Raw genomic sequence first — 26903 nt, forward strand, 5'->3', positions numbered from 1 at the left:
AAATGAAAGATATTGTCATATTTTTAATACATTGTCTTCGATAATCCAAAAAACTCTTATAAAAAGAGATTGCATAGTATAAAGAAAATTATTAATGCTGGTATGAAAAATACAGTCAACGGAATTTAAAAATTAGATAAATACATTTCGTTAAATAGGTTGAATATATTTATATTGAATTGAAAAAAAAAATAGACAAATATTTATTTGTTAATACCAAAATTTAATTAAGATATAATTTAGTACATTAATAAAAGGTTGACCACTGGGTTTTTCTTTTAAAATTCTATGTTATTTGTCAAATTAATTACTCAATGCCTTTCTATTTAGACAGATTGTAATTTATAAGAAAATAAAAAAAAAATTATTTGTGGTTTTCGACACTTGATATGTGTCATCATATCAGCAAGAGAGTAACTTGAAAATATAAAAACGAAATAATTCTATTATCAATATTGTGATAACAGTTTTCTATGATTATTTTAATCAGTCTAGTTAGAATTTAGTTTCATCAGTTTTTAAATGTTTTACACAATTATAAGTGATACAAACATAACTGATAAACGAAATATACAAGATTCTTATTTGATAATGCAGATGGAAAAATGTTTCAATTGAAAATAATCCCTCCCAGGCATTACTGCATCAAATTAAATATATATATATATATATATATATATATATATATATATATTCTATAAAAATAGATAAAAATCTATTACAAAGAAAAACAAGCAGCTAAAAATATCATCAACAGCTAACTAGTAATGTATGTCTTAAAGCAAATTGCTGGAACTTCTCATACCGCAAATATTCGAGGAATATTAAATGTTTTCAAATAGATTATTATAAATACTGTAACTTTCATTATTCATGAGCAAAAAATCTTTCCCCAAAAGCAATCGCTTCGTCAACACAAGCAGAAAGTTATTTAAATCATTCAAATCGGATGCTTGGTTCTCTCAAAAACTCAAACTTCTCACGGTTGATCCGTGCTCCCGAAAACGTGGACGAAAAATTGCGGACACACAAAACACACACATCCATTTTTTCCAAGGTATGCCAAAATGCTCAGAAACCTTCAAAACGTGAAGATATGCAAAACTTTTCAATTTCGATTATTGGAGTATTACATTAACTTACCCTACGGTATGTTAATAAAATAAATAAATAAAACATATATTAGTGCAATAATAATAAATAATTATATAAAGTAAAGTATGTTGTTGTAGCTAAAAGTCAGTAGAAATGCTATGAAAGTACTATAAGCCAAAGATAAAAGTACGTATAAGTAATACATGAAATTTATGAATAAATTCAACCTTCAATATATTTTCAACTTAATGAGCAGCGTACGAAATCGCAAGTCATAATACGCATTGTGTGTTATCACATGTAATTGACCTTGGGGGATTCTCATTTGGCAAATAAAAACACGGCAATTAACATCATATCGAGAAAAAAATCAGAAATCGATAGTGGCTTCCTTAAATGGAACGCCATCAACTCGAAAGGCTCCTAAGGAAGTATGGAAGTTCACTAAAAGAGAAGTTCTCCATTGCTTCTCACATTGTAATAATCATTTTTGATAGAATGTATATCATTGCTGCAACTTGAAAAGTTCCTTGGAAGAGAAAATTGAGTCTGCTACTTTGTATGCCACTGACTACTTGCATTCATTTTTTCTCCCTTTTAGAATGGCAATTACAATTTTGGTATCTTATACCATCCAGTTTGTGGGCTCAACCGTAGGTAAGTGGTTAGTACGATAGGATTGGAATCAGAAGTCCCAGGTTCGATACATGCTGCCTCGTGTTAAGCAGTAATGACATCAGTTTTCATTTGGAAATAGCAACATGATAGCAATATGGTTCCAACTGAAAATTGCACTTAACGTCATTGCTACATCAATAAATTTTCAACAGTATTACAGAAGTTGTAATGACAAAATTCATCACATAGAGATGGGACAACTGTTTGGGTTGCACTCTACCGACTTAGTTTGTTTAGTATTTCATCACAACAATTCACAGAAAACTTTTTATCTGATCGCTGTTCAATAATAATAATGATAAGACAAATTGCTGGAACTTACGATTCAAATTTTCAAATATTTGAAAAAAATTAGATTTTTGAGAAATTTTACATTTATGAAAAAAATGTCATTTTTGAAAAAACAAAACTTGAAAAGAAATGTTTTTTTTTATTTTGAAGAATTTTGAAAATTTTGATGTTTTTTTTCCAAAGCAAAAATTTCAAAAACTGAATTACCGTTTTTGGTACTTTTTGCCCCGTACCTTCGTAAACGGTTAGACCTGCCTTTGACAAAAACTAATCAGAACGTCTCCAAACGTCTCGGAATTATTCAAATCGGCTGATCGGTATGAAAAATTTGTGTCCGCACACACATACACATACACATACATCCATTTTTTCTAAAAATATATAAACCATTGTGATGATTATTTTTAGAAAGGGCAATTAAAAGGCACAGTTGTCTTTTTCTATTTGTGTAGATATTTTAACTATTAGCAGCAATGCTGGAGCTATTTTCACTTGGATACATATTTATGATCTAACTTAAATAAAATGGATATCACTACTGCATGATAGCAGGTTGAGCTACCCTCGCTAATTGTCTGTTTCGTTGTAATAACTTCCAGCTTCAGGCATGAAGCTTCAACTTTATCTCCATCTTTCCGACGACTGACCTCTCCCCACAAAAAGAACAAAACTCTTGGTGATCGAAAGTGCCAACGTGTGCAATTTTTTTATGAAGGTAAGCTAAACAAATAATTTATTAACATTCGATGAAAACAACGATGGTGGCTCTACCACTGGAACCAAGTACTCACTTTCCCCTATTTAGACACAAGAACTCTATTCCAAGGTACTTTTTTGTAATGTTCTATTTGTCTTCTAAATCTAGCTCACATTAAGTCTCGAAATAGGATTATTTTAATTGTGAGGACTCTGTGGAGAAAGATCTTGATCGTAAAACTTTTTATCACAAAGTAATTTAAATTGTGTTGATGGATTACGCGAAACTGACTCAAAAAAAAAATTAATAGGTACATACCTACAGTAAACTTGTAATGAGTACATTTGATTAATTATTTTTTACCACCCTACTCCCGTAGGGTGAGTTATAGTAATGGGCCGAAAATAAAAAATATTTTTTTCATATATCGAAAATAATTCAGAATTCAAATTTAATTCTGGTTGAAAATCTAAAGCTCACTTTTATACTTTAAATAAATAATTTTAACTTTGCAATTCAGTTTATATAATTCTTAATAATATTAGACAATGCTACAGTATTTATAATAATCTATTTGAAAATATTTAATATTCCTCGAACATTTAAATTGTATGATACTTTTGTGATAGAAACGTTCGAATTATTAAAATAAATTTATTAATAATTAATAGGAGAAGATATTTTAGCAGTAAAAACAATTGAAAAATATCTATTCGCAAACAAAATTTCAATCTCAAAAAGCATTTCAGAAATCGAAATCTTAGTTCACGTTCCGACTTTCAATTTGCAATATTTTTTCGATTACAAGAACAAATACTGAAATAAATGTGTTAACAATTGAAAGTGCAAAGTAGATAAAATGATATTATAATTTTTTAAACAAACATGTTTGTACAAAATCAATAGCAAAAAAATCGATTCGCACTTTCGATTTTACTTTATTGTAGATGACAAAGATAATGAAATTAAAATACGACAGATAAATATGGGTTTAATCAATAAACCAATTTTACAACAAACACTGTGTTTAATATTTTTTATAAGATATCTCTCACCATCTAATTTGCACAAAGTATCGTCACATTTTTACTTTTATTTGAACTACTAGGTGATTATGGTCTAAAACAATTAAGTTTTAATAAATAACTAGAAATGCAGGAGGTGTGTATCATTAATATACTTAAGATTATAAAAAAGTATATGAGTGCAATAATAATATAAAATCAAGCACGTGTATTTGATAAAGATTACATTTAATTGTCAATGATTTTGAATGTATTTTGAAGTTACCTGGCAACATATTAATATTTGTAATGTTTTATACATATGGGTACAAATAAAGCTAGTGGGGTGCAAAGGCATAATGATTTGAGGCAATTGCTGGAAACTACTCGTACCAAAATTTTTTAAAACTCGTGCATATCTTTCTAATGATTCATTTTGAACCTACAAATGGCCTTTTTACTTTATTTTTATTGAAATGGCCACAACCGCCAAAAATTTAATCAGTTGTTCATCTTGTCAATTACAAGTAAAATGTTTTTTGAATTATTAAAATCGAAACTCCGTTCTCTTAAAAACTGAGTTACGTTTTTGGCACTTTTTGGCCCGTATCTTCGAAACGGCTAGACCTGGCTATGCCAAAAACCAATCAGCACGACATTTTACTTGTATTGACAAGATGAAGAATTGATCAAATTTTCATGAAGGCAGGTCTAGCGGTTTCGGAGATCTAACGAAAAAATGTAAAAAAAGCCATTTGTGGTCAAAAATTATCATTAGACATATGCACATCAATTTATCAGATATTTTATAGAGATTTTAACAATAGGTATAAATTTTGTTTACATTCCTATGGGTTCCGTACCAATGTTTATCCGTTAGACGGCGACGCGGCGCTTACGCGCTATGACATTTCGTCTCTGCAGTTAAAGCAGTACTGCTTTGATTGCTTGAAAAAAGTTCAGAATTTCCAAAATATGGCAAAATAAAGAATTTTTTTTCAAAAAAAGGTAATTTTTTGTAAAATTTATAGTTTCTCAAAAATCTAATTTTTTCGAAGTACATTTTTTTCAAAAATGTCAATCGTTTTTTAAAAAATAATCATTTTTGTACGGGAAGTTCCAGCTATTTGCCTTAAGGCACGATGCCATGCCACTAGTTGAATAATTGAAATCGGTTAAACCGTGTTCCCAAAATCGTCGACGAAAATTTGTATCCAACACACACACAAACACACATACATCCATTTTTTCTAAGTTATGCCAAAATGTTCAGAACCCTTTGAAACGTAAAGATTTATAAAAAATTTCATTTTCAATTTTTTTGCGATTACTATAACTTGTCCTACGGGAAGTTAAAAATATCTAAAAATAACTGTCGAAAAGTATCGACATTCTTCACATATTTATTAAGAATTTTTCAACTCCAAACAAAAAAGTTGAACATATTATAATACTCAATATATCTGATTTTGTGTATTCAATAAATCATAGTAAGTGTTAGAAATATTGTATAATCTTATCTATTAATTATTGTTATTTGATTAAAAAATACGCAATACGTAATAACTTTTATCAGCTTTCGATACAATCTGTAAGTATTGTCGAAAATAAACTGGATTAGAAAAACAGATATATTATCATGAAAATAATAATATAGATAAAATGATGACTTTTTTCGTTTTTTTGTTCCATAATCTGTTGTGACGATTTTTCTGACCACGTGGCTTTCTCAAAAGCCAACTCAAAGATAGTCTATATCTCCATTTAATGAAACTTTATGTGATGACTTTTTTGATGCAGTTATTTTTACTTACAACATTTAGTTGAAAAAGTTCAATTGAAAACCATTGTAACTACTGCTTGACATCAGGCTGTTCAAGGAGAGTATAGAACCTGCAATTTTTAGTTGGAAGGACATAATTCTAACCACCAGGGAATAGGAAATATACATTTTTAGGAAATAACTTATTTTGGAACAAGTAGTAAATTACAAAAAGTTATAATTTTTAAAATAAAATCGCAATATAGAACAAAATTAACTAGATGTAAGTGGAATTTTGCCTTAAGGAAAGTGTCATGAACTTTCTGTTACTTGTAAATAATTGACTTAATAAATAAGAATTGAAATTTAGCAAGTTTTAAATTGTAAGGATAAAATTTTGATTTTATTTCAGTTTACTGCGAAAATTTTCTACAAAAGCGATTTGCAATTGATATCTATTATACAAACTCATAATATCCATTACATAAATAACGTTCAATTTCTTTAAAACATTTAATTTTGCTCAATGTTCAAAAATGTATTTTATTTAAGTGTACACGTCAACGGTGATCAGTACAAAACACAGAACAAAATATAAACGGTGTACACCCTAAGAGCATGGCCCATTACTTAAATTTAAAATTAAAAAATAAACTAAATAACTAAATAAATTGCTAGAACTTTCTGTACCGCAATTTAAATTTTTTTGAAAATTTTGATGAAACCATTTCTTGTTTTGAGAATTTTTGGAAAATTATGAAATTTTGAATTTTTTTCAAAGCAATCACGTTGCATAGCTGTTTCAGAAACAAAATATAGAAGCGCGTAATCGCCGCGTCACAGTTTTTAAGGGTTGAACATAAATCTTGGCACGAAACCTATAGAAATGTAAACAAAATATGTATTTATTAATAAAATCTCTTTAGAATATCTGATAATTTAAAGTGTCAGATGATCATGGCTTTTTTAATTTTTTTTTACTGGATCTCCGAAACCGCTAGACCTGCCTTCCCAAATATTTAAATTACTTTTCATTCTGTAATACAAGTAAAATGTTTTTTGAATCATTTGAATCTGATCCTCTGTTAAACTGAATTGCCATTTTTGGAACTTTTTATACCGCATATTTAAAACGGCCAACCTTTGACCTACCGTTGCCAAAAACTAATCAGCATGTGCCCCCAACAATAGGAATCGAATGTTTTTTAAATTATTCAAATCAGATCCGCGCTCACGAAATCGTAGACAAAAAATTTTGTCCGCATATACATACGTACTAAGATATGCCAAAATGTTCAGAAACCCCTGAAACTTGAAATGATGCAAAATTTTTTTTTTTTATTTTACTATAACTTACTATAACTTACACTGAAAGAAAGTTTTTAAACAGACGAAGAAACAATTAACCCGGCTCATATTTGAATTTACAAAATCGGTTCAGGATTATTGGCGGAAAGTTGAAGATTTTGTACTCATCTTTTAACTACATAGAAACGGCTTGGCTGATCGTCGCAAAAAACTACTCAAGTCAAGTGTTTTTATCGAGTTTTATCAAATGGCTTTTAAATTTTGAAAATCGGTGCAGCTACTTTTTGAGAAAACATTCAAGAAAAGATAATTTTTGGTTCACACACATACACACTTTTTTCGATTTTGGTGTCAAACGATTCAGAATGACTTGACACGTCAAGAAAACAAGCATAGCAAATCAGATTTTTGGCAATAATATAAACATCTTCTTAAGTAAGTTAATGTAACTTTGGAAAATATGCAAAAACAAATGCTGATTATAATACAAATATTAAATGTAAATTATATTTTTTTAGACAAAAGCAAGTTGCGCTAGTAAAAGCTTAAATAGAAAAGTATACCAAAACTAAATCAATAAACGTTAAAAAAAATGCCATAAAACAAAAATCCAGAACAAGACAACAGCCAATAATAAATTGGGTATTGGGTATCAGAAGCATAACAAACAAAAGTTTCAACACTATCAAACAACAATCTGCTTATAATAAATACTTATAATATACTTGTTTTTATTTATTGTTAATTCACATAGTACAGCATTAGTCATTAATTTATAGCTAGAAATATGATGTTTCGAATTTGTTTACTTTCAGCAATAGGAATAAAATCAAGGTTGTATTATACCAACACTCGATTATTTCCAATAACAATGCATTCGAGTTTATTCGATATTTTTATGTGAGTAGCCCTTACTACCATTTATAATGTAAATCCGAGTTGCTGAATTAAAATTAAACCATTTATTAATTCACAAATTAAAATACAAAGGCGAAGTTCACAATTGTCGAAAGAGCCACCTGCGCCGCAAATGTGTCATTCAGTGTATGCAAGGAAGAATATTTAAAATCGATGGAAATATATTTTTATTATAAACAATCGCGTTTAAAGTTATTAATAAATTCGAAACATATCGGAAATTCGATGAGTCAAAAGACTATAGGGTAGAGCGGGGCTAAAAGGTCCACAGGTAAAAAAGCTCCTACACCGATATCTCAAGAACCAGTAATGTTAAGAATTTTCTAACAACAATATTTGAAAGTAGAGGGAAAAATATGTATAACCAGAGACTACTTCTGAGATTCTTATGACGTTTGAGAATTCATACCAAAAGTATTTTCTTTGGTTGTTAGGTTTTTTGGTTATGAGCACTCTTATTTAGTTCACGAGATCTTAATACAATTTTCAAGAGTACTTTATTTAATTGTTTTATAAGATGTATTGTTAATTTTAAGTTAGATTCATTAAGTTAAATTTATATAATCTCTATAAAAGCTCTGTAACACCGGGGTGGGGTAAAAAGGATCAACTGAACCTTCACGCTGGCAAAGGTATAAAAAATAAAAAGAAGTAGATAAAAAATTAAATTAAGTTAAAAAAACACAATTTACAAAAGTTAAATTTAATAAATAGTTATTCCAATCTGCTGATAAATATTTTTGACGGAAAACCAGATCAAGGTTATTTACACTGTTATCTCTGTGAAAATACACCCATAAAATTTATTTTTTGCGTTGGTTAAATAATGAAGCTTTTATTTTGTAAAATCCTTTCAAAATTAAAATAAGTCATTAGACCTGTTTGCCCAATGGTCGTCCCAATTTACCCCACCTATGGGGATTAAAACAGTAAAAAAGCACATTTTTACAATTAGCTGGGATTTTTACTGAACATGGTCAGATAGTTGGTTGTTTGATTTGTGTCATTTGTTGAGATATAATTGGTTGGGTTTTCACAATATAATTTCTCAAAGTCAAATTGGACCTTTGTGCCCCGCCCTACCCTACCACATATAAGCAAAACAGAAAACATGAAATATGATACAGACAAACTAATCATTTTAGTTCTAATTTCTCACAAACAACATTAAAACAAAATAAATTTCAATCTACAAAATCTAAATCTTGATACTCTAAAAACAAACACAAAACATTTTTCTACTCTGAAACAAACATTTTTTTGCTCCGCCAAACTTTGTTTTAATTTTTAAATGCAATAATCTTTTTTTTTTCAAAAAAACTACTTGTTCTGCCCTGATAAAACTACATTTATATGATCTAAAAAATTATATTTAAAATATTACTTTTTTTTAAAATCACTAAATATAATTTTTTTAAATCACATTTTTAATTCAAGGGAATACTCTGGTCTAAAAGCATGGATTTTATGCGATTTTTGAAAAACTGTAAATAAGGTATTAATTAATGTTTTGAGAATTCAAAATAAAAATAAAATTTAAAAGTAGTCAAAAAGTTTTAAATACAAAAGTATTTTCTTTGGTTGCTAGTTTTTTGGTTGTAATATAATTTTAATAGAATTAAAATATAAATCTTAATAGAATCTATGTAATGAAGTGAGGGTCTCAAAAAATTGGCCATGGCCATATTCATAATTTCAGGCCTCCAAATAATCTGCATAAATATGTATAATATAATATATATTATTAATAAAAAATGATGTTGCAGTGGTATAAAATTCCGACAAGTTAAAAAATGGTTTTCCACAAAATAGCGACTATTTGAAAAAAAAAATCAAAACTTTTTTTGATATTCTAAATTTTTTTTAAAAATAGTTGAAATCAAAGTTTGGGGTTGGACGTAGTTCATACTGAAGAGAAGTCTATAAAAAAGGACTTTACAAATTGAAGTAAATCGGTGCACTAGAAGTTGAGAAATCGTGAGTATCGTATCGAAAAAAAACAATTTCGAGAAAAATGCTTTCAAAATTTTGTTGAGAAAGGAAACAGAAGGATTATCTTAGTCCGAGCTCCGAGAATAATTTAAATTTTTAAAAATGCTATTGTACAAATTTTCTTGAATAGTTAACTTAGAAACTACAAAAAATGGATTTTTTTTCAATTTATAGACCAGTATAACCCCCCAAAAGAAATGTATTTTTATTACAAAAAATTAATAAATGCGTGGTACATCCCATAAGCAAATATTATCTCAAAATTCAAATTCAAATTCTATTCAAATTTCTATTCTAATTTTTAATCAAAATACAAAATCGACAGTTACCTAAATTCCAACTTTCTAGTAATTCGTGTTCATCTGCAATAAAATTTATAATAATTAGCAAAATATTTCTACGATTGATTTCATTTGCTATTATAACATCTATTATAATAATTTTCTAGAAGACTATGTTTTATTTTTAAATATTTATATATATATATATATATATATATATATATATATATATATGCAAGTATTCATTATATAACATTGCAAGTATTCATTAGTTTATTCTGAATTTCCAAACATCAATAAAGGCTAAAGCAAACAGTATTAATAAAACATTGTAACTAATAATAAAAAAACAAATTATGCAATATTTATATTCAATGTTGATTTACTGTTTGCATTCCATAATTAACAATAAATACATCTATACATTTTGAAAAAAATGTTAACACTTCAAATAGATTAATGTTTAAACCATAAGTTCCCAAACTTGTTTGGGTCTTGGACCACATAGACTTTACCATGGCGATATCGTTTTTTTTTTTATAAATTTGTTTAGTATTGTGGGAGTAGTAATGATTATGATAATATATTAAATTAGAAACTCCCAACATAAAAAAATATATCAAATTTTATTGACTATAAAAATATTACGATATCAAAAATATACATGACATGTCCGATTGTTTTTTTACAAATCAAAACCAGCCTGCTTGATATCGCCACACACTCCCTGCCCAGTGTTGATCTCACAGTTTAAAAAAAAAAACAGGGAAACACGTTATAAAAATGTGGTGGGAAAGCAGATTATAGCAGACCAGTGTTGTAATACTGGTCAATTACAAATTTCCATGTTTCGTCAGCAGATCCACCGTATGTGGTGATTTGACCTGCCATCAACTCCATATTCTGCATAATGTTCTCGATCTAATAGGTATTAGTTATATCAGAATAACTCAATGTTTAGAATGCATAATTTATGGGTACAGTTTCCATTTCTGCAAGCGTTGCATTCGTATCTGATGAGTTCCGATCAGAGAAAGAAGTTGGCTCTTTATCCAAATCAGGATCATTGGTTTCTTTGACATAAGAGTCCAGAATTGTGGAATCCAATAAATTATGTCAAATTTTGTTTTGATTCGTCGTTGTCACCGATAATGGGAGGTAGCATTATAAGACGATTTGTTGAGTTAACAGAGAAAGAGAGGTTGAATTGCATTCCAATGAAAAGTTCAGGCTCCAAATTATTTTTTCTGTCAGCAATAAACACTGAGGTCTGGGTATACCAAATGAGTAACCTCGGAAGTCTGATCCAGATAGTAAGTGCGTTAACTATGATGGATTGGACTGGACATACCTTATAGGTCGTCACTGAAGACCAGTGATTATGGTGCTGCGTCAAAATCAATTTTTCTTAAATCTTCGAAAAATAAAACTCCTTTATCTTCATCTCCATCGTCGTGAGTCACCAATGTGGGAGTAGTAATGATTATGATAATATATTAAATTAGAAACTCCCAACATAAAAAAATATATCAAATTTTATTGACTATAAAAATATTACGATATCAAAAATATACATGACATGTCCGATTGTTTTTTACAAATCAAAACCAGCCTGCTTGATATCGCCACAGTATTGAACATTCGAAGTAAAGATTCTAATCCAAGTTTAAATATTAATTAATTGGCTTCATAATAATAATAAAATAGATATTAACGAGGTGTGTTGTGATCCACTGTCGTGGATCTCCATAGTTCTTTTTCGTTGACCCCTGGGGGGTCACTTTCGGAATCAATGGTTTAAACCAGCGTTTCTTAAACTTATTTCTTGCAACGCCCCCTTTGAAGATAAAAATTTTTGTAGCGGCCCCCTACCAAATTTTTTATACTTATATAATCTCTAAAAAAAACTCTAATCTTCAATTTTAATAATATAGTTATAATGTGATATATAAGTTGATGTAACCTTACATTCTAAATTAGAAAATTTTACCAGTGAGAGCAAATAAAACATGTAAAAAAAATAGTTATAGGCCTCTTATCGCCCACCGGGGGCAAATTTTCAAGCAAAAACTATATTATCACACTAAATTTTCAAATGGTTTGACCTGCGTCACAATTAATAATATTTTCAACCAGTCAGAACACAGTCCGAAAACTAAAAACATTTAGTGATATAATTCTTTATGTGGTCTAACATAATTCCCTATAAAAAAAAACTCTACCGTGCGTTTTTTGCACTATATATTTTTGTAGATATTTTAATTAATTGTCATAATTGTCAAACTGAATTCTTTCTGGATAGTTGTGAATATTATACTGTGAATAAAAAATATTAATATTTAATAAATAAAATACTTCATACTCTCACAGTCAAATCAACTCTTATCACATAATATTTAAATTACAATAAAATATTATCCAGATATTTTATCTGTCTGTTCTGTTGACGAAAAAAATAAAAATCTGGCACTTGCATGCGTTATTGAAAATTACAACAGATAATTTTTTTTACATTTTTTATGTCGCATCGTTGTACTGAAACCTTGTATACTATAAATAATATGTTAATCTTCCATATGTAACTAAAATTTAAAAAAAATGAAAAAACACCCTTTAAAATTCTGCTACGTAGAAGAAATTTAATTTCTTCACACTTTAAATTCATATTTATAATTTTTACGTAGAGACTTATTTTTACTCCTTCGCAGTTGTGTTTTTTATTTTATATATAATAATGGTAACTTTTGCTGATTGCAACTTTTTTACAATATTTGCTATTTGCACACTTTAGTCCAGTTATTATAGTAAGTTCACCTCGGAATTCGAGATACCCAGCTGTAAGTCTGTAAACACTTGTATGATGACTCCCTAAAGTTGTCTCAAAACCTACATATGTTGCCTACACCTTACTATATGTAGGTTTTGAGACAACTTTTAGGGTGTCAATATACAGTATTTACAGACTTACAGCTGGGTATCTCGAATTCCGACTGGACTACTTAGGACAATTATAAATTACTAGCTGGCCCGGCAAATGTTGTTTAGCCATAAAAAAATATAAAAAATCTTTAGTATGAGAAATAACTAATTGATTATGAATGCAGAAGTGTGTGATGAAAGTTGTCTCTTTTACACAAATTATATGAATGGTTTACCCACTGCAACCCAAGCCACATATAAATGCAACTTGGGCTAATTAATAAGCATTGCAAGTGCCAGCCTTGTAAATTTGTGCATTGACATTTTTTACAGGTGTTCCAAAGTTATTTATTGTCAACCGAATCTTCTTATTTAAATTGCTATCTGTTATAACTTGGAATAAGTTATTCGACAAAATGTCTCCTTTGATCGATTCCAAATTTAGATACCATGGATAAAGAAATAATATAATCTAGAAAATGTTTTATAAATACAAAGGACTTCTCTAAGAGCACAGATGGTGAAAGAAATATGATTTGCAAAAAAAGAGTGCCAAAGTGTATTTTCATATTAACATTTCAAAAAAGTTGATATTTTGAATTTCTAATAACACTTCCGCCTCGTTTAATAATGTTTGCGTGTATAAATAAAACTGCAAATGAAATTACTTACAACGAATAAATAATATTCATCTCAAACGCCCTATTAAATTTAATTGAACATACTTTGTCAAAACCATTTGACATTTGACGTATGAGGCGCAATCGATTTGAGCTCCTACAAAGAATTTTAAATTAAAAACTTTCTATGCGGTTTTGAAATAATTGCTCACCCTTTGCACAATCTCTGGATTAGCACGAATTTTTCAAGACTAAGACTGGCCAAATCCGTTCAGCTGTTTTAGAGCTTTTTAATATCTAACATAATACTGAGCTCGATTTTTATATATAAGATAAGGCAAAAAAAATATACATATTAGGTCGCTTTTAGGTGCTTTATCAACAAAGTTTTTAATGCTTATAGTGCTTTCACCCAAAGTTTTTTTGTTTTGTATTTGTTTGATCTCCTATATAAGACATTACATAATAAGACTCATTTCTAATAGACTTTTATTGAAAGACATTTTTACAATAAGTATAGACCGATTTACCTCTTATTTATTATTACAAAATAATTCAAGTTGACGATTTTCTTCCTTCATTGTTGATGTCTTACGGTAAACTCACTTCAAAACCACTTAAACATCACAAAAAAAAACAAATAAGTTATAAAAGTTAAAAAGAAAATTTGTAAATATTTTACGCCATTATAAAAAAATAGAATCGGACCACTTGCCTGTGCATTTAATTTAATTAAATCTTTATACTAAATCTTTCCCATTTACTATATTTACTAATTCAAATATTCTAATAAAAGCAGCATGCTTCGAGTGTAAAGTAAAAAATAGTGGTTGACCATGGTTTTTTAGGCGCAAAAACGTTTGACATAAAATAAATAAAGAGCACGTAATAATAAACTGCATTGATTTGCATATTTACGTTTAAATATCTCAAACGACATAACAATATGTTTATCACAATATATACAAGATTCATGATGTTAATTTTATTGCTATAATAACTCTTAAGGTCCCGTAAAAATATGAATTTTTCCGTTAACTCATTGAAGAGTGTCAAAACATTGATTTTGTTCAATCAGCCAAAGTTTTGAAACGTATAAATATTTTTTTTTATTATTAATGTATTATCTTGGCATCTGGTAATAAATAATTTTAAGATATTCGATAATAAAGATCAGAATCAGATTTATGATTGATAAATTTATTATTTATTTAACACGATAATATCAGAAGAATTATCACATGGGCCATGGTAACTTTATTAGATAATTTAGTTAAAAATGTATCAAGAAAACTTAATGTACAATAAAAAACAATTTTTTTAGCATTATTCCTGAAAAAAATACTATTTTTTATGTCGCACATATGGCTGACATGGCCCCATATTAAAACATTTTTCTCAACAATTATTTTTTACCTGAATCTTCATTTTTTTTCTTATAAATTACAATCTGTCTAAATAGAAAGACATTGAGTGATTAGTTTGACAAATAACATAGAATTTTAACCTTTTATTAATGTACAAAATCCTCAAAAATAAAATTTAAAAAAAAAAATACGATTTTTTCGTAAATTCCAAAAATTCGTTCAAAAAATTTGATGTAACTAAAAATACACGTAATGTTTGGTGGGCGAGGGGGTATAATTTTAAATATCACGACGTATCACCAAAAAATCATTAAAAGGGGGTCCAAAAATCATTAAAAAAAAGCCCCCCAAGAGGCTTGATTGCGGTTAAAAAAAATTTAAACTCAATCATTTTTCATAAACTAATAATAAAATATTGAAAGATTTGCTAGAGAAAACGACCAAATACATATTTAGAGAAAGATTTAAAATCCAATGCTATTAAATACCAGAGCCAATTTTTCGATAACATATAAATGTTATAACGCGTTGTTACGGGTATATCTTCGTATGAATTGGTAGTAAAGAAGTGTCAAAAAGCTATGTATTAGTGCTATCAAGCGTTTCACACATAGAACCTTACCTACAAACCGCACAAAAGTTAAATAACAATTCTATCATAAGTGCATCTTTCTGATATCTCGTTGATAACACATACGTGAAGTTAGGTTTTATGTGTAAAATCACTGATTGCACAGCAAATACATAGCAATTTGAAAATAGACCCATACCATAACATTTTTATTTTATCGGAGAATTGGGTTCCTAGTGAAAGTATTTTATTAATAAAAATTAGTCTGGAATAGTAAGATCTGAAAGTTTTTTAAAACTTCTATGAACTATTCTTAGGTTTGTGGACAGAATAAAATTCTAAAGAATAAATATTAGATAGCTATTAAAATTAATTTTAGTTATCTATTTAATAAGTGGATACGTATAAATACAATGTATAAATAGTATTTATGCATTGGTTTCCATTTGATAGCCTGGTTTTCCACAAGTTATTAAACATGTAAATTATTTGCAAATATTATTTATAATCAATGTCAATAAATTTTTAATCTTCTTATTAATATTAAATTTTAGTATTTATCGATAATTTATATTTCAAAGTAATAACTACAGAAGGATGAAATTATTTGAACCACTTGCAAATATATCTCAATTAAACTGTACTATTTGAATGTAAATGGACAAATTAATATTTTAATTATTATAAAAATTATATCCCATTAATTACCTTTAAGCACAATGTAATATAATTAAGATGTGTTCTCCATAGTAATATAGTTTTTTATTTACTGGTTTAAAAAATAGTTAAGAATAGCGATTGAGTTACTTGAGTATATTTTTACAACTGTATTTAAATTTGAAATAATTTTAAAAAGCATTTTTTTATTTAAAGTCAAGCAAACCCGCTAAACGATTTAGAAAACCACATTTACCATTTAAATCTCCCTTCAATTACCATTACTAATGATATATAAATAATTACCATTTCCTGCAATGATATAAATATAAAAAACAAAATATTTAAAAACGATATTCATGAATGTTATCTCTCTAATTATCATGTTGTATGATTTGAAAATAACGACTGTTTCATTCATAATCATGAAAAATACTAAATTGTTACACAACTCTCATTAACAATTTTATTTTCCACCATTTAATTTGTCGTAGCGTAAGTTATTGTAATCATCCAAAAATCGAAATTGGAAATTTTTTCAGATATTCACGTTTTGAAGGTTTCTGAACCTTCATACCCCAGAAAAAATGGATGTACGCGTGCGTGTATGTATGTGCGAAAACAATTTTTGGTCGACGATTTCGAAAACATGGATCAACCGGTTTGAATAGTTCAAAAACCATTCAATTCCTATTGACAAGGAGACGACGAGAGGAATTATAGATACTGTAACTTTTAGTATTCATATTTTATAGACAAAATATTATAAATTGGACGATAATGTTTATGTATGTTTACACGAAACTTAAATAAATGAAACTTGATCAAGGACCTTATTTCATACTTCTAAAAATTATATAAATTAAATTGCGGAGTGAAATTTATTTATTTCAAGTATATAAGTAAGCTAAAAATAAAACTCGTGGGGTATATGGCATCGTGCCTTAAGGCAAATTTCTGGAACTTCCGGTACCGTAACGAAATGTTCGAGGAATAATAAATGTTTTCTAATAGATTATTATAAATATTGTAACATTGTCTAATATTTATAAGAATTATGTAAACTGAATTGCAAAGTTGAAATTATTTGTTTAAAGTATATTAAAACTTTAGTCAGAATTAAAAATAAAATCTGAATTATTTTCGGTATACAAAAAAAAAAATTTTTTTTGAAAAAAAAATTTTGAAAAAAGAAATTTTAAACAAAAATTTTTTTCCAAAAGCAATTATTTTGCTAAAACAAGTAGAAAGTTTTTTTGAATCAGTCAAATCGGACGCTCAGTTCTCTCAAAAACTGCCATTTTTTGCACATTTAGCTCTGTATCTTCAAAAGTCTTCGCTAGGACTGCCTTTGCCAAATGCTAATCAGCACATCACCCTATCAATAGTAATCGAATGCTTCAAATCGGTTGATCCGTGCGCCCGAAAACGTGGACGAAAAAATGCGGACATACAGAACACGCACACATATACATTTTTTAGGTATTTTTAGGTATGCCAAAATGTTCAGAAACCTACAAAACGTCGAGAAATGCAAAAAAATTCATTTAAGATTTTCGGCCCATTACTATAACTACTATAACTACCCTACGGGAAGTTAATAAAATCCGAATCATTATCGATATATTTAAAAAAAATTTTGGCCATCCTGTCAACTGTCAACACAAGCAAAAGGTTTTTTGAATCATTCGTAGGGTAGGGCGGGGCTAGTTGAGCATAGGGGCAAGTTGAGCAATCGAAATATCTCGAAAACTATTCACCGTCCGTTTAGGCATTATATGGCGGAAAGATAGAGATTTGGAAGAAATAAACATCCCGCGATCGCTAGTGGCCGCTGGACAAATGAGTGAGGCTCCCGGGCGTTTTGTTTATTTTGAGACCAAAAAGTAAAAAAGTCATTCATCACGAGTTTTCGTCTAGTTTAGTCAAATGTTATTTATTTTTAACCAGGTAAATTTTATTCTTTCATATAATTATAGTACTTTTAATATGCACAGAGATTCTGAGTATAAATCTCACGGTTTTTTTATAAACTCATTTTTATTTTGAGATTTCGAGTTGGGGCTAGTTGAGCATAGTTGCTATACTTGTTCTGTCACTAAGACAATTACCGTCAACTTCCAGAAATTAATTATTATTTTTAGGATTTAAGCTAAGTCTATGAGTAATGATATAAAGAAATAATGATTTTAAATAAAAATACTGATTATAATGGTAAAATAATTCCTAGGTTAATTAATCGTTAATTATTCAAAGCAAATTACTATAAGTTTTGTTTTTTCTGTCCATAAAGACTATAAATATAAAACTGGTTATTAAAAACTTATTTTATTTCATCACTAATCGACATTGAACCTATAATTTCATTTTACATTCTTAGTGCTTAACTTGCCCCACCTATGGGGTACATTGAGCATACTTGACTTTTTGCATTTAAACAGCTGTAGCTTTTAAATTTTACTTATTACAAAAAACTAGTATTAATACTTTTGTTAAGCGATAAACAACAAATCCATTAAGCCGTATAACAATTTATTGAGACTTTTCATTGAGGAGCTACATCCGTTTAAGTAAAAATTTGCTCAACTAGCCCCGCCCTACCCTATTGAATGCTTCGTTCTCTCAAAAACTGCATTTATTTGCATTTTTTGCCGGGTAACTCCGAAATGGCTAGACCTGGCTTTGCCAAAAACTAATCAGCACGTCTCCAAATTAATACAAATCGAATGTTTTTTGAATTATTTAAATCGGTTGATCCGAAATTGTGGTCAAAAATTGTATACATACACACACACACTCATCCATTTTTTGGCAAGATATACCAAAATATTTAGAATCCTCTGAAACGTAAAAATATAGAAAAAGTTTTATTTCCGATTTTTGGATTACTATAACTTACCCTATGGAGTTAAGTTAATAAAAAAAACAAGTTGTATCGAAAATACAGTAGAACTCCAATTATCCGAACTCCGACTATCCGAATCACTTTCAGAAAAAAAATTGTCCAAAAAAAGTCTAAGTTACAGTTAAAACAGCTTACATTGACGGAGATGTTTAAAAAACAATGATTTTTATTTCTAAACTTGTACAAAAGTGCATTTTATTTATAATAGGTTGTCAAATATCTCCCTTCCGCCTTTTTGTATTATAAACCAAGAGCAAAAAAGCGGAAGGGAGATATTTGACAACCTAATATTTGAAATATGTGAAAATATCATGTTCTTTCATTTAATTCAATAAAAAAATAGTGCAATATCAAAACGTAACTTTTTTTCTCCCCAATGGCAATTTTTTTAAAAAAAACTCCGGTTATCCGAATATTTGATTATCCGAATGGGTCCCGGTCCCCATTAATTCGGATAATTGGAGTTCTACTGTAGTCCTATCCTTTTTTTTAAATTTGAAAATTTGCTTTATTTGACTTAGTCCTACCATATTAATTTACTCACCGAGTATTTGCAGAAAAGTTTCATCCATCCGCATCGTCGAGGAAAGTAGATAATCGGTTCCTTCGACTTCGGCGATTTCATTGTTTCCGATGGATGTGTTTACATGTTGCCCGGCAGTGGTCACTAACAAATCACTTCGCATCTTTGCCGATTGCAATAATAACATCACTTAATTGATACACATAAATTAAATATCCAACACTTTTGTAAAGTACCAGTTTTAGTTAACGACGGACAATAGAAAAACAATCGTCATGATAAACAACACATAGAGTTTAAGATTCTTCACAAACAAAGAAATTTGGGTGAAAATTAAAATTTAACCCTGTTGGTTGTTACTGTAAGGGTGTCGATTTATAACTGATTATTGGTTTCCTGAAATGTTAAACCGCCATCGTGTCAGACAACAAATGGCTAGAATAACGATCAACGATGCCGGCGACGGTGCAATACTTAATACTTGGTCTATTCTATTGCTACTGTCGGCGTTCTCCGCCGGCCGTCCTGGTTCGCTGGTGGGGGTCGACGATGTGCACGCTCTTTAAATTTATAAACACGCTGCTAATGTAATGTAACAGATAATGTAGATAAGCGTACGTGCACTTGTCTTTTCTTTATTATTTTTGTCTCTTGCATTTCAAGCAATCGACGGTTAGTGTTATATAAACACACATACTAATACGTACACACCAACGACTATATATATATATACATGTAAAGAAATTACTTTTGGTGCATGGCATCGTGCCTTAAGGTAAATTGCTGGAACTTTCCGTACCCAGTAATTAAATATTCGAGGAATGCAAATAATCAATAATTGTTTTGAATAATTTCCAAATACATTATTTATAATACATACTGTAAACTTATAAGTGCTTTTTATAAATTTATAAATTTATATATTTTTATAAATTATTTATAATTTTTTTATAAACTTATGTGTACGTTTACAAGAGTCTTTTTTTTATTTTTTTATTAATTATTTTTTTAATAATTTAGAAATTTTTTGATAATTTAGAAATTTCTTCAAAATTTTGAAATTTTTTTAGAAGTTTGAAATTTTTTGGAATTTAAAAAACCGTTTTTTCTAAATATTTTGAGAACTTGAAAGTTTTTGAAAATATTCGATTTTTTTTTGAAATTCTCGAAATAGTCTCAAATTATTAAAATCAGGCGCTCTCTCAAACAATGGATTACCGTTTTTGGCACTTTTTGCCCCGTATCTTCGAAACGGCTAGACCTGCCTTTGCCAAAAACTAATCATCACGAATCCTTATCAATACGAATTGAATGTTTTTTAAATTATTCAAATCGTTTATTCCAATCGAAAATGTCGAGGACATTTGTTTGCACCATATACGTGATTTTTATAATTAAAACTAGTGGGGCGCATGGCATCCTGCCTTAAGGCAAATTGCTGGAACTTCCCGTACCAAAAATTATTTTTTTTAAAAGATTAACATTTTTTAAAAAATTCACTCTGAAAGAATTATATTTTTGAGAAATTTTTGAAAAAAAAAATATTTTGAAATATGTTGGAAATTTTGAACTTTTTTTTAAAGCAATCGTACTGCTTTAACTGCATAGAGATGAAATATAGAAGCGCGTAAGCGCCGCGTCGCCGTCTAACGGATAAACATTGGTACGGAGCTCATAGGAATGTAAACAAAATTTATACTTATTGTTAAAATCTCTATAAAATATCTAATTATTTGATGTGCATATGTCTAATGATCATTTTTGACTGCCAATTGGCTTTTCTTTTTTTTACTTTTTTCACTATATCTCCAAAACCGCTAGATCTGCTTTGCCAACAATTTAATCAGTTCTTCATCTTGTCAATACAAGTAAAATGTTTTCTGAATGATTAAAATCGGATGCTCCGTTCTTTTAAAATCTGAGTTACCGTTTTTGGCATTTTTTTCCCCGTATCTTGGAAACGGCTAGACCTGCCTTTACCAAAAGCTAATCAGCACGTCTCCTTATTAATACAAATCGAATGTTTTTTGAATTATTCAAATCGCTTCATCCGTGTTCCCGAAATCGGCGACTAAAATGTGTATCCGCACACACACACATACACGCACATACACACACACATACACACACACAATTGGTTTAGTTTTGACAATATAATTACTCAAAATCAAATTGGACCTTTGTGCCTCGCCCTTCCTTCAAAAATTTTGAAACAAATTATTCTTCAGAAATGTTTAAACATTGTTTTTAATAAACTCTTGCTAAAATGAAATTGTACCTTTAGTAACAAATATAATTGAAAATACTTCGAACTATATATGGTTACTGGTATGAGTCTATAGGAAAACTAAAAACAATATCACCGAAGAATAAAAATTATTTATAACAGACATCAAATAAATAAGAAAAAATTACATTTTTAAGAAAAAAAATAAGACGTAGTTCTGGAAAATAAAATTATAAATAACAATTGTTATACAAAAAACTTTAATGTTTATATATATATATATATATATATATATATATATATATATATATATATATATATATATATTAGTATGTGTGTGTGTTTGTACGTGTGTGTAGTTATTTATCAGTTTATTTGCTTTTAAAAGATTAAATTTTAATAATTATTTAACTTAATCAAATAATATGTTTTAACGTCGAACAAAAAAATCTTCAACATACATATATGATAGATTTTAACATATATATAATATTATATACATATATAAAAGTATTTCTTATGATTAAATATATAATATATAACAAAAATCAATAAATAAAATTTTTAAATAATCGTTTTTATTTATTACATTTTATTACTGCAATGTTGTTTTTTGTATTGAATTTAAGTTTATTTTTTCAAAAAAAAAAAATTATTAAATTCAATTTTATAAATACAATATGACTTATACTAGGTAATATATATAATAGGTTCCTCGATTTTCAATAATTGGATATATGCCTGTATAAAAACATACATACATACACATATACACATATAGTAAATTCATACACACATTTTTAACTTCCCGTTGGGTAAGTTACAGTAATCACAAAAAAACGAAAATGAAATTTTTTATATATTTTTACGTTTCTGAGTTTTCTGAACATTTTGGCCTACCTTAGAAAAAATAGATTAATGTGTATGTGTAATGTGTACACATTTTCGTCGACGATTTTGGAAACACGGATCAAACGATTTGAATAATTTAAAAAACATTCGATTTATATTGATAAGGAGACGTGCTGATTAGTTTTTGGCATAGGCAGGTCTAGCCGTTTCGAAGATACGGGGCAAAAGGTACAAAAAGTATTAATTCAGTTTTTGAGGTTTGAATAATTAAAAAAATATTTTACTTTTATCGGCAAGTAAAAGAACTGATTAATGTTTTGGGAAGACAGATGTAGCGGTTTTGGAGATCTAGTAAAAAAAGTAAAAAAATGGCATTTGGCGGTCAAAAATGATCATTAGACATAGACACATCAAATTATCAGATTTTTTATGGAGATTTTAATAGTACGTATAAATTTTGTTTACATTTATTATTATTAGGTATTATTATACATTGTTTTGACTTGAAGTAACAAAAATTTCAGAAAAAAAAATTAAATATTCTCAAAGTTATAGCTGTTTTTGTTGACCCTGTTTCAAAAAACGGTCCTGGCGGTGACCATCATAACTCCTTAGAGATTCATCTAAAATCAATCAAATAAAAAAATAGTTTTATAAATAGATAATCCTGGGCCGGATCGAAGGTTTTCTTTTTTTTTGCAAAAATTAACAAAATGGCAGCATCAGAAAAAAAATTTCTAGATTTTTGGGTAAAAAATCAACAGTTAATTGGTCTTAAAAAATTGAAATTTTTGAAAAAATAAAAATCCTTCGATCAGGCCCGAATTTATTATGTATTCTAAAAGCTGTATAACTTCATTAAAATTTACTAAGCGGTTTTTGAGTTACAGTGGTCACCGGTTCAAAAAACATAGTTTTGAGAAAAACGCGTTTAAAGTTTCACATTACATTTACGTACAGAAATTCGAATTATTGAATTACTTAAACCGAGTCATCTATATCTGGGCCATATAATAGATTATCAGTCATTGTGCGAGTTTCCAAAATTTCCATTTGCTGTTGCCTACGAAGCATTTTGGCCTCCCGAGTGTTCTCGTTGACGCGCTGATATGCCACTTTCACACGTGCAGCATCCAATTTTTCAGCATACCAATGGGAATTATACCCACAATTAGGTCCTAGGTAGTGATGTGCCGACTCGAAAAATTCCCGATTCGAATGATTCGAATCAGAAAAAAACCTGATTCGAATCATGATTCGAATCAACTCGAATCATGTATATATATATATGGACGAAAAAAATCATGGATGTATTAATTTAGTAAAAGTGATCCAAATTTATAATCAAAATTGTCAGTTTAACCAATATAACCGACAAAGTAGAAATTGTAAACATAAATTACTATCAAAAAGTATATTCTGAAAATTATTAAAAATGATATAATTTTGAGGACGGCTGAAACATATCTTCAAATTAATTTACAATAATAGATTACCAAACAATTGTGTATCACTAAAGCATATAAAATAATATTTGGAATCATGGGTCGATTGTTTATTTTACTATGTAATCAGTAAAGGATCGCATCTAAACTGAGAGCTGAAAGTTAATTTCATTAATGTGAATTTGTCATTACTTACATAATCAGAAGTTAAGATATTATTTACTGACTTTCTGGTGTTAAGTAATTGTTTCAAAAGAGAATTATATTGAAAGATTCCCGAAACTCGTTTCATAATTTCGAGTGGTTTATTCTGATAACATTTAAAATCTAAAAGACTTAATTATTATCAAAATTGTGTATTGATATTTCACGAACAAAATCGCTCTCAGCGCTCCGTAAAAAAAATAAACACGCAAGAACGACGACGCATTGTATTTGTTTCAAAGTCGCTTGATATCGTCCATACGGTTAACTCATATCGCTTGAACTCATATCGCTCGAACGGCTTGAAGTCGGGATGATTCGAATCAGAATTGAAGTCGGAACAACTCATAACGCCGCTTGATTCGGTTTGACTCATATGAAGTCGGAACAACTCAGAACGCCGCTTGATTCGGTTTGGCTCATGAAGTCGGAACAACTCATATCGCCGCTTGATTCGGTTTGACTCATATGAAGTCGGATAACTCATATTGCCGCTTGATTCGGTTTGACTCATATGAAGTCGGATGATATAGTTAGTCGATGAATGCGGTTAAAGTCATATAAAGACGATTGGATACATTTAAGCATATTAAAGTCGGGTGGTTCGCATGATTTAATTCATTATTTATTTTTTATATTTGTGATATTTATTGTTTATATTATTATAATATTGAATTAAATTAAAACATTTTTTTTATATTTATATTTATGAAAAATTTTATATTTATGAAAAATTTTATATTTATGAAAAATTTGTGTTAATACATATTTTATCACAGTAAATATTTCGCGGCTTGATGCGAGTTGATTCGAATCAAGTAAAATCTGATTCGAATCAAGTCGTTAAAGGCTTGATTCGAATGATTCGAATCACTTGATTCGACTTGGCACATCACTAGTCCTAGGGTATCCATAATCAATAATAATGATCATGTATATTGTATTCAGCAATTTGTACGATAGTAGAACTAGTATTCACGGTTTTTAGGCATATTTTTTACACTAGTTGGTTGAAGCTTTTAATTTTTTCTGATTATGGATTCAATCTTGAACTACACATCTTGAAAGTAAATTATCATTGCTGAGATCGTCGTAAATCGGTTTAAAAGCTTTTAAAACATCAGGAGGTGAGGGAGAATAATCTTGAGTATCAATAGCGAGCTCTCACTTGCGTCAGCGCGCTGGTAATAGTCTAATAACTCAAAAACTAATCATCGGATCAACTTGAAATTTTCAAAGAACATTTTCAAGATAATATACTTAATAAAAATGCAAAAAAATAAAAAGCGATTTTTCAAAAATTCCAACTACCCCTAACTCCTAGAACTTATTAGTCTTGACGAAGTTAACTTTACATAATAAATATATCCTCCGCTTTGCATCTTTTCGTTTTACGTTGTTTTTTTTTGAAGGTGAGTCGTTGATTTAGTCCTAATTTTTACTTTTTTTAAAAAAATCAAATTATTTAAAGAAATTAAAATTTTTAAAATCAAAATATTTAAAGATCATTTTTTTAAAATATTCAGAAAATTAAAAAAAACAGGTATGTACTCTCAAAATAAGTTTTTATCGTGATTTATTTTATGAGATAAGGTCCCGGATTGTTTCATTTCTCTCGGCTCGATTAGGATTACATTTCTTGTAAGTCAATGTATACGTACATATCGTTTGTGGAATTTACAGTATTTGTAATAACGTGGAAATATTTAATAATTATTAAATATGTTTTATTGATTATTGATAATATAAGATTATATTTATTTCTTGAATAGTTAATTACGGTATGGGAAGTTCCAGCAATTTGTTTTAAAAGGGCACACAGGCCATGCACCACTTATATTTTTTTTGCATTAAAATTCTAAAAAATCCTAAAATTATTTATGATATTAAAAGATTACAATCAATTTCGATGTTTGTTGCTATATGTTAATATATGAACGTTCAAATTGTAAAATATATAGTTTATTTATATATCTGTAATTTTCAAAATATTTAAGTGCGTATAAAATAATTGGAGGTACTGGGATTTGAACCCAGGACTTCCCGCATGCGAAGCGGACACTCTACCCCTGAGTTACACCCCCTCCGAAACAAAATACAATTTTCGCATTTAAATTTTCAAAAATGTGTCAAAAAAATGAATGCAATGCTATATCGATATTAATATTTTAGCATGTACATGATTTTGTTTTAAAAGTCATCCGACATGAAAACATAAAAATTAAAAAAAAATCCTGGTCTAAAAAATTTTTAGTTAAAAAAAGCTACTTTTAATTTTGCTACCAATAAGTTAATATTTATTTATTTATTTATTTATTTATTCATAAGCAAGCCGTAATCAATAATAATAGATATTATTTCAGGCTCTTGTCATTACCTTTAAAGTAGAAAATAAAGAAAAAAAGAAAAAAATATGTCAGGCACTAATGGACGCCCTTCTAACGTAGAATCAGCACTGCCGTATGTAATATCTCAATTATCGGACATTTTTTGCGAACCCGAAACCGAACCTGTTCAACCTAAACCGAAAGCAATGCAGGATTCAGCATGCAGTCAATACAATTCGAATCAGATGGCCGCACTTTTA

The 26903-nt window shown here is 28.6% G+C and overlaps 1 protein-coding gene and 1 non-coding gene across 5 annotated transcripts in view; both read right to left on the reverse strand.

Annotated features, from left to right (window-relative positions):
- LOC113378752 (hepatocyte nuclear factor 4-gamma-like) overlaps positions 1 to 20005 on the reverse strand; it is a 110470-nt gene extending 90465 nt beyond the window's left edge. For all 4 annotated transcript variants that reach the window (XM_026619336.1, XM_026619335.1, XM_026619334.1 and 1 more), the window contains exon 1: positions 19610 to 20005. In XM_026619336.1, the coding sequence (XP_026475121.1) occupies positions 19610 to 19775 (166 nt within the window). In that variant the 5' untranslated portion in view covers positions 19776 to 20005. The remainder of the gene's footprint in view (positions 1 to 19609) is intronic.
- Positions 20006 to 26328: 6323 nt separating this feature from the next.
- Trnaa-cgc lies at positions 26329 to 26400 on the reverse strand. Its single transcript has one exon. It is a non-coding gene; the product is annotated as a tRNA-Ala (tRNA).
- Positions 26401 to 26903: the final 503 nt, after the last annotated feature.

This window comes from Ctenocephalides felis, unplaced genomic scaffold (genome assembly GCF_003426905.1).
Source record: "Ctenocephalides felis isolate EL2017-DRISC unplaced genomic scaffold, ASM342690v1 CF-g0.4_SCAFFOLD_01886, whole genome shotgun sequence".
NCBI lineage: Eukaryota > Metazoa > Arthropoda > Insecta > Siphonaptera > Pulicidae > Ctenocephalides > Ctenocephalides felis.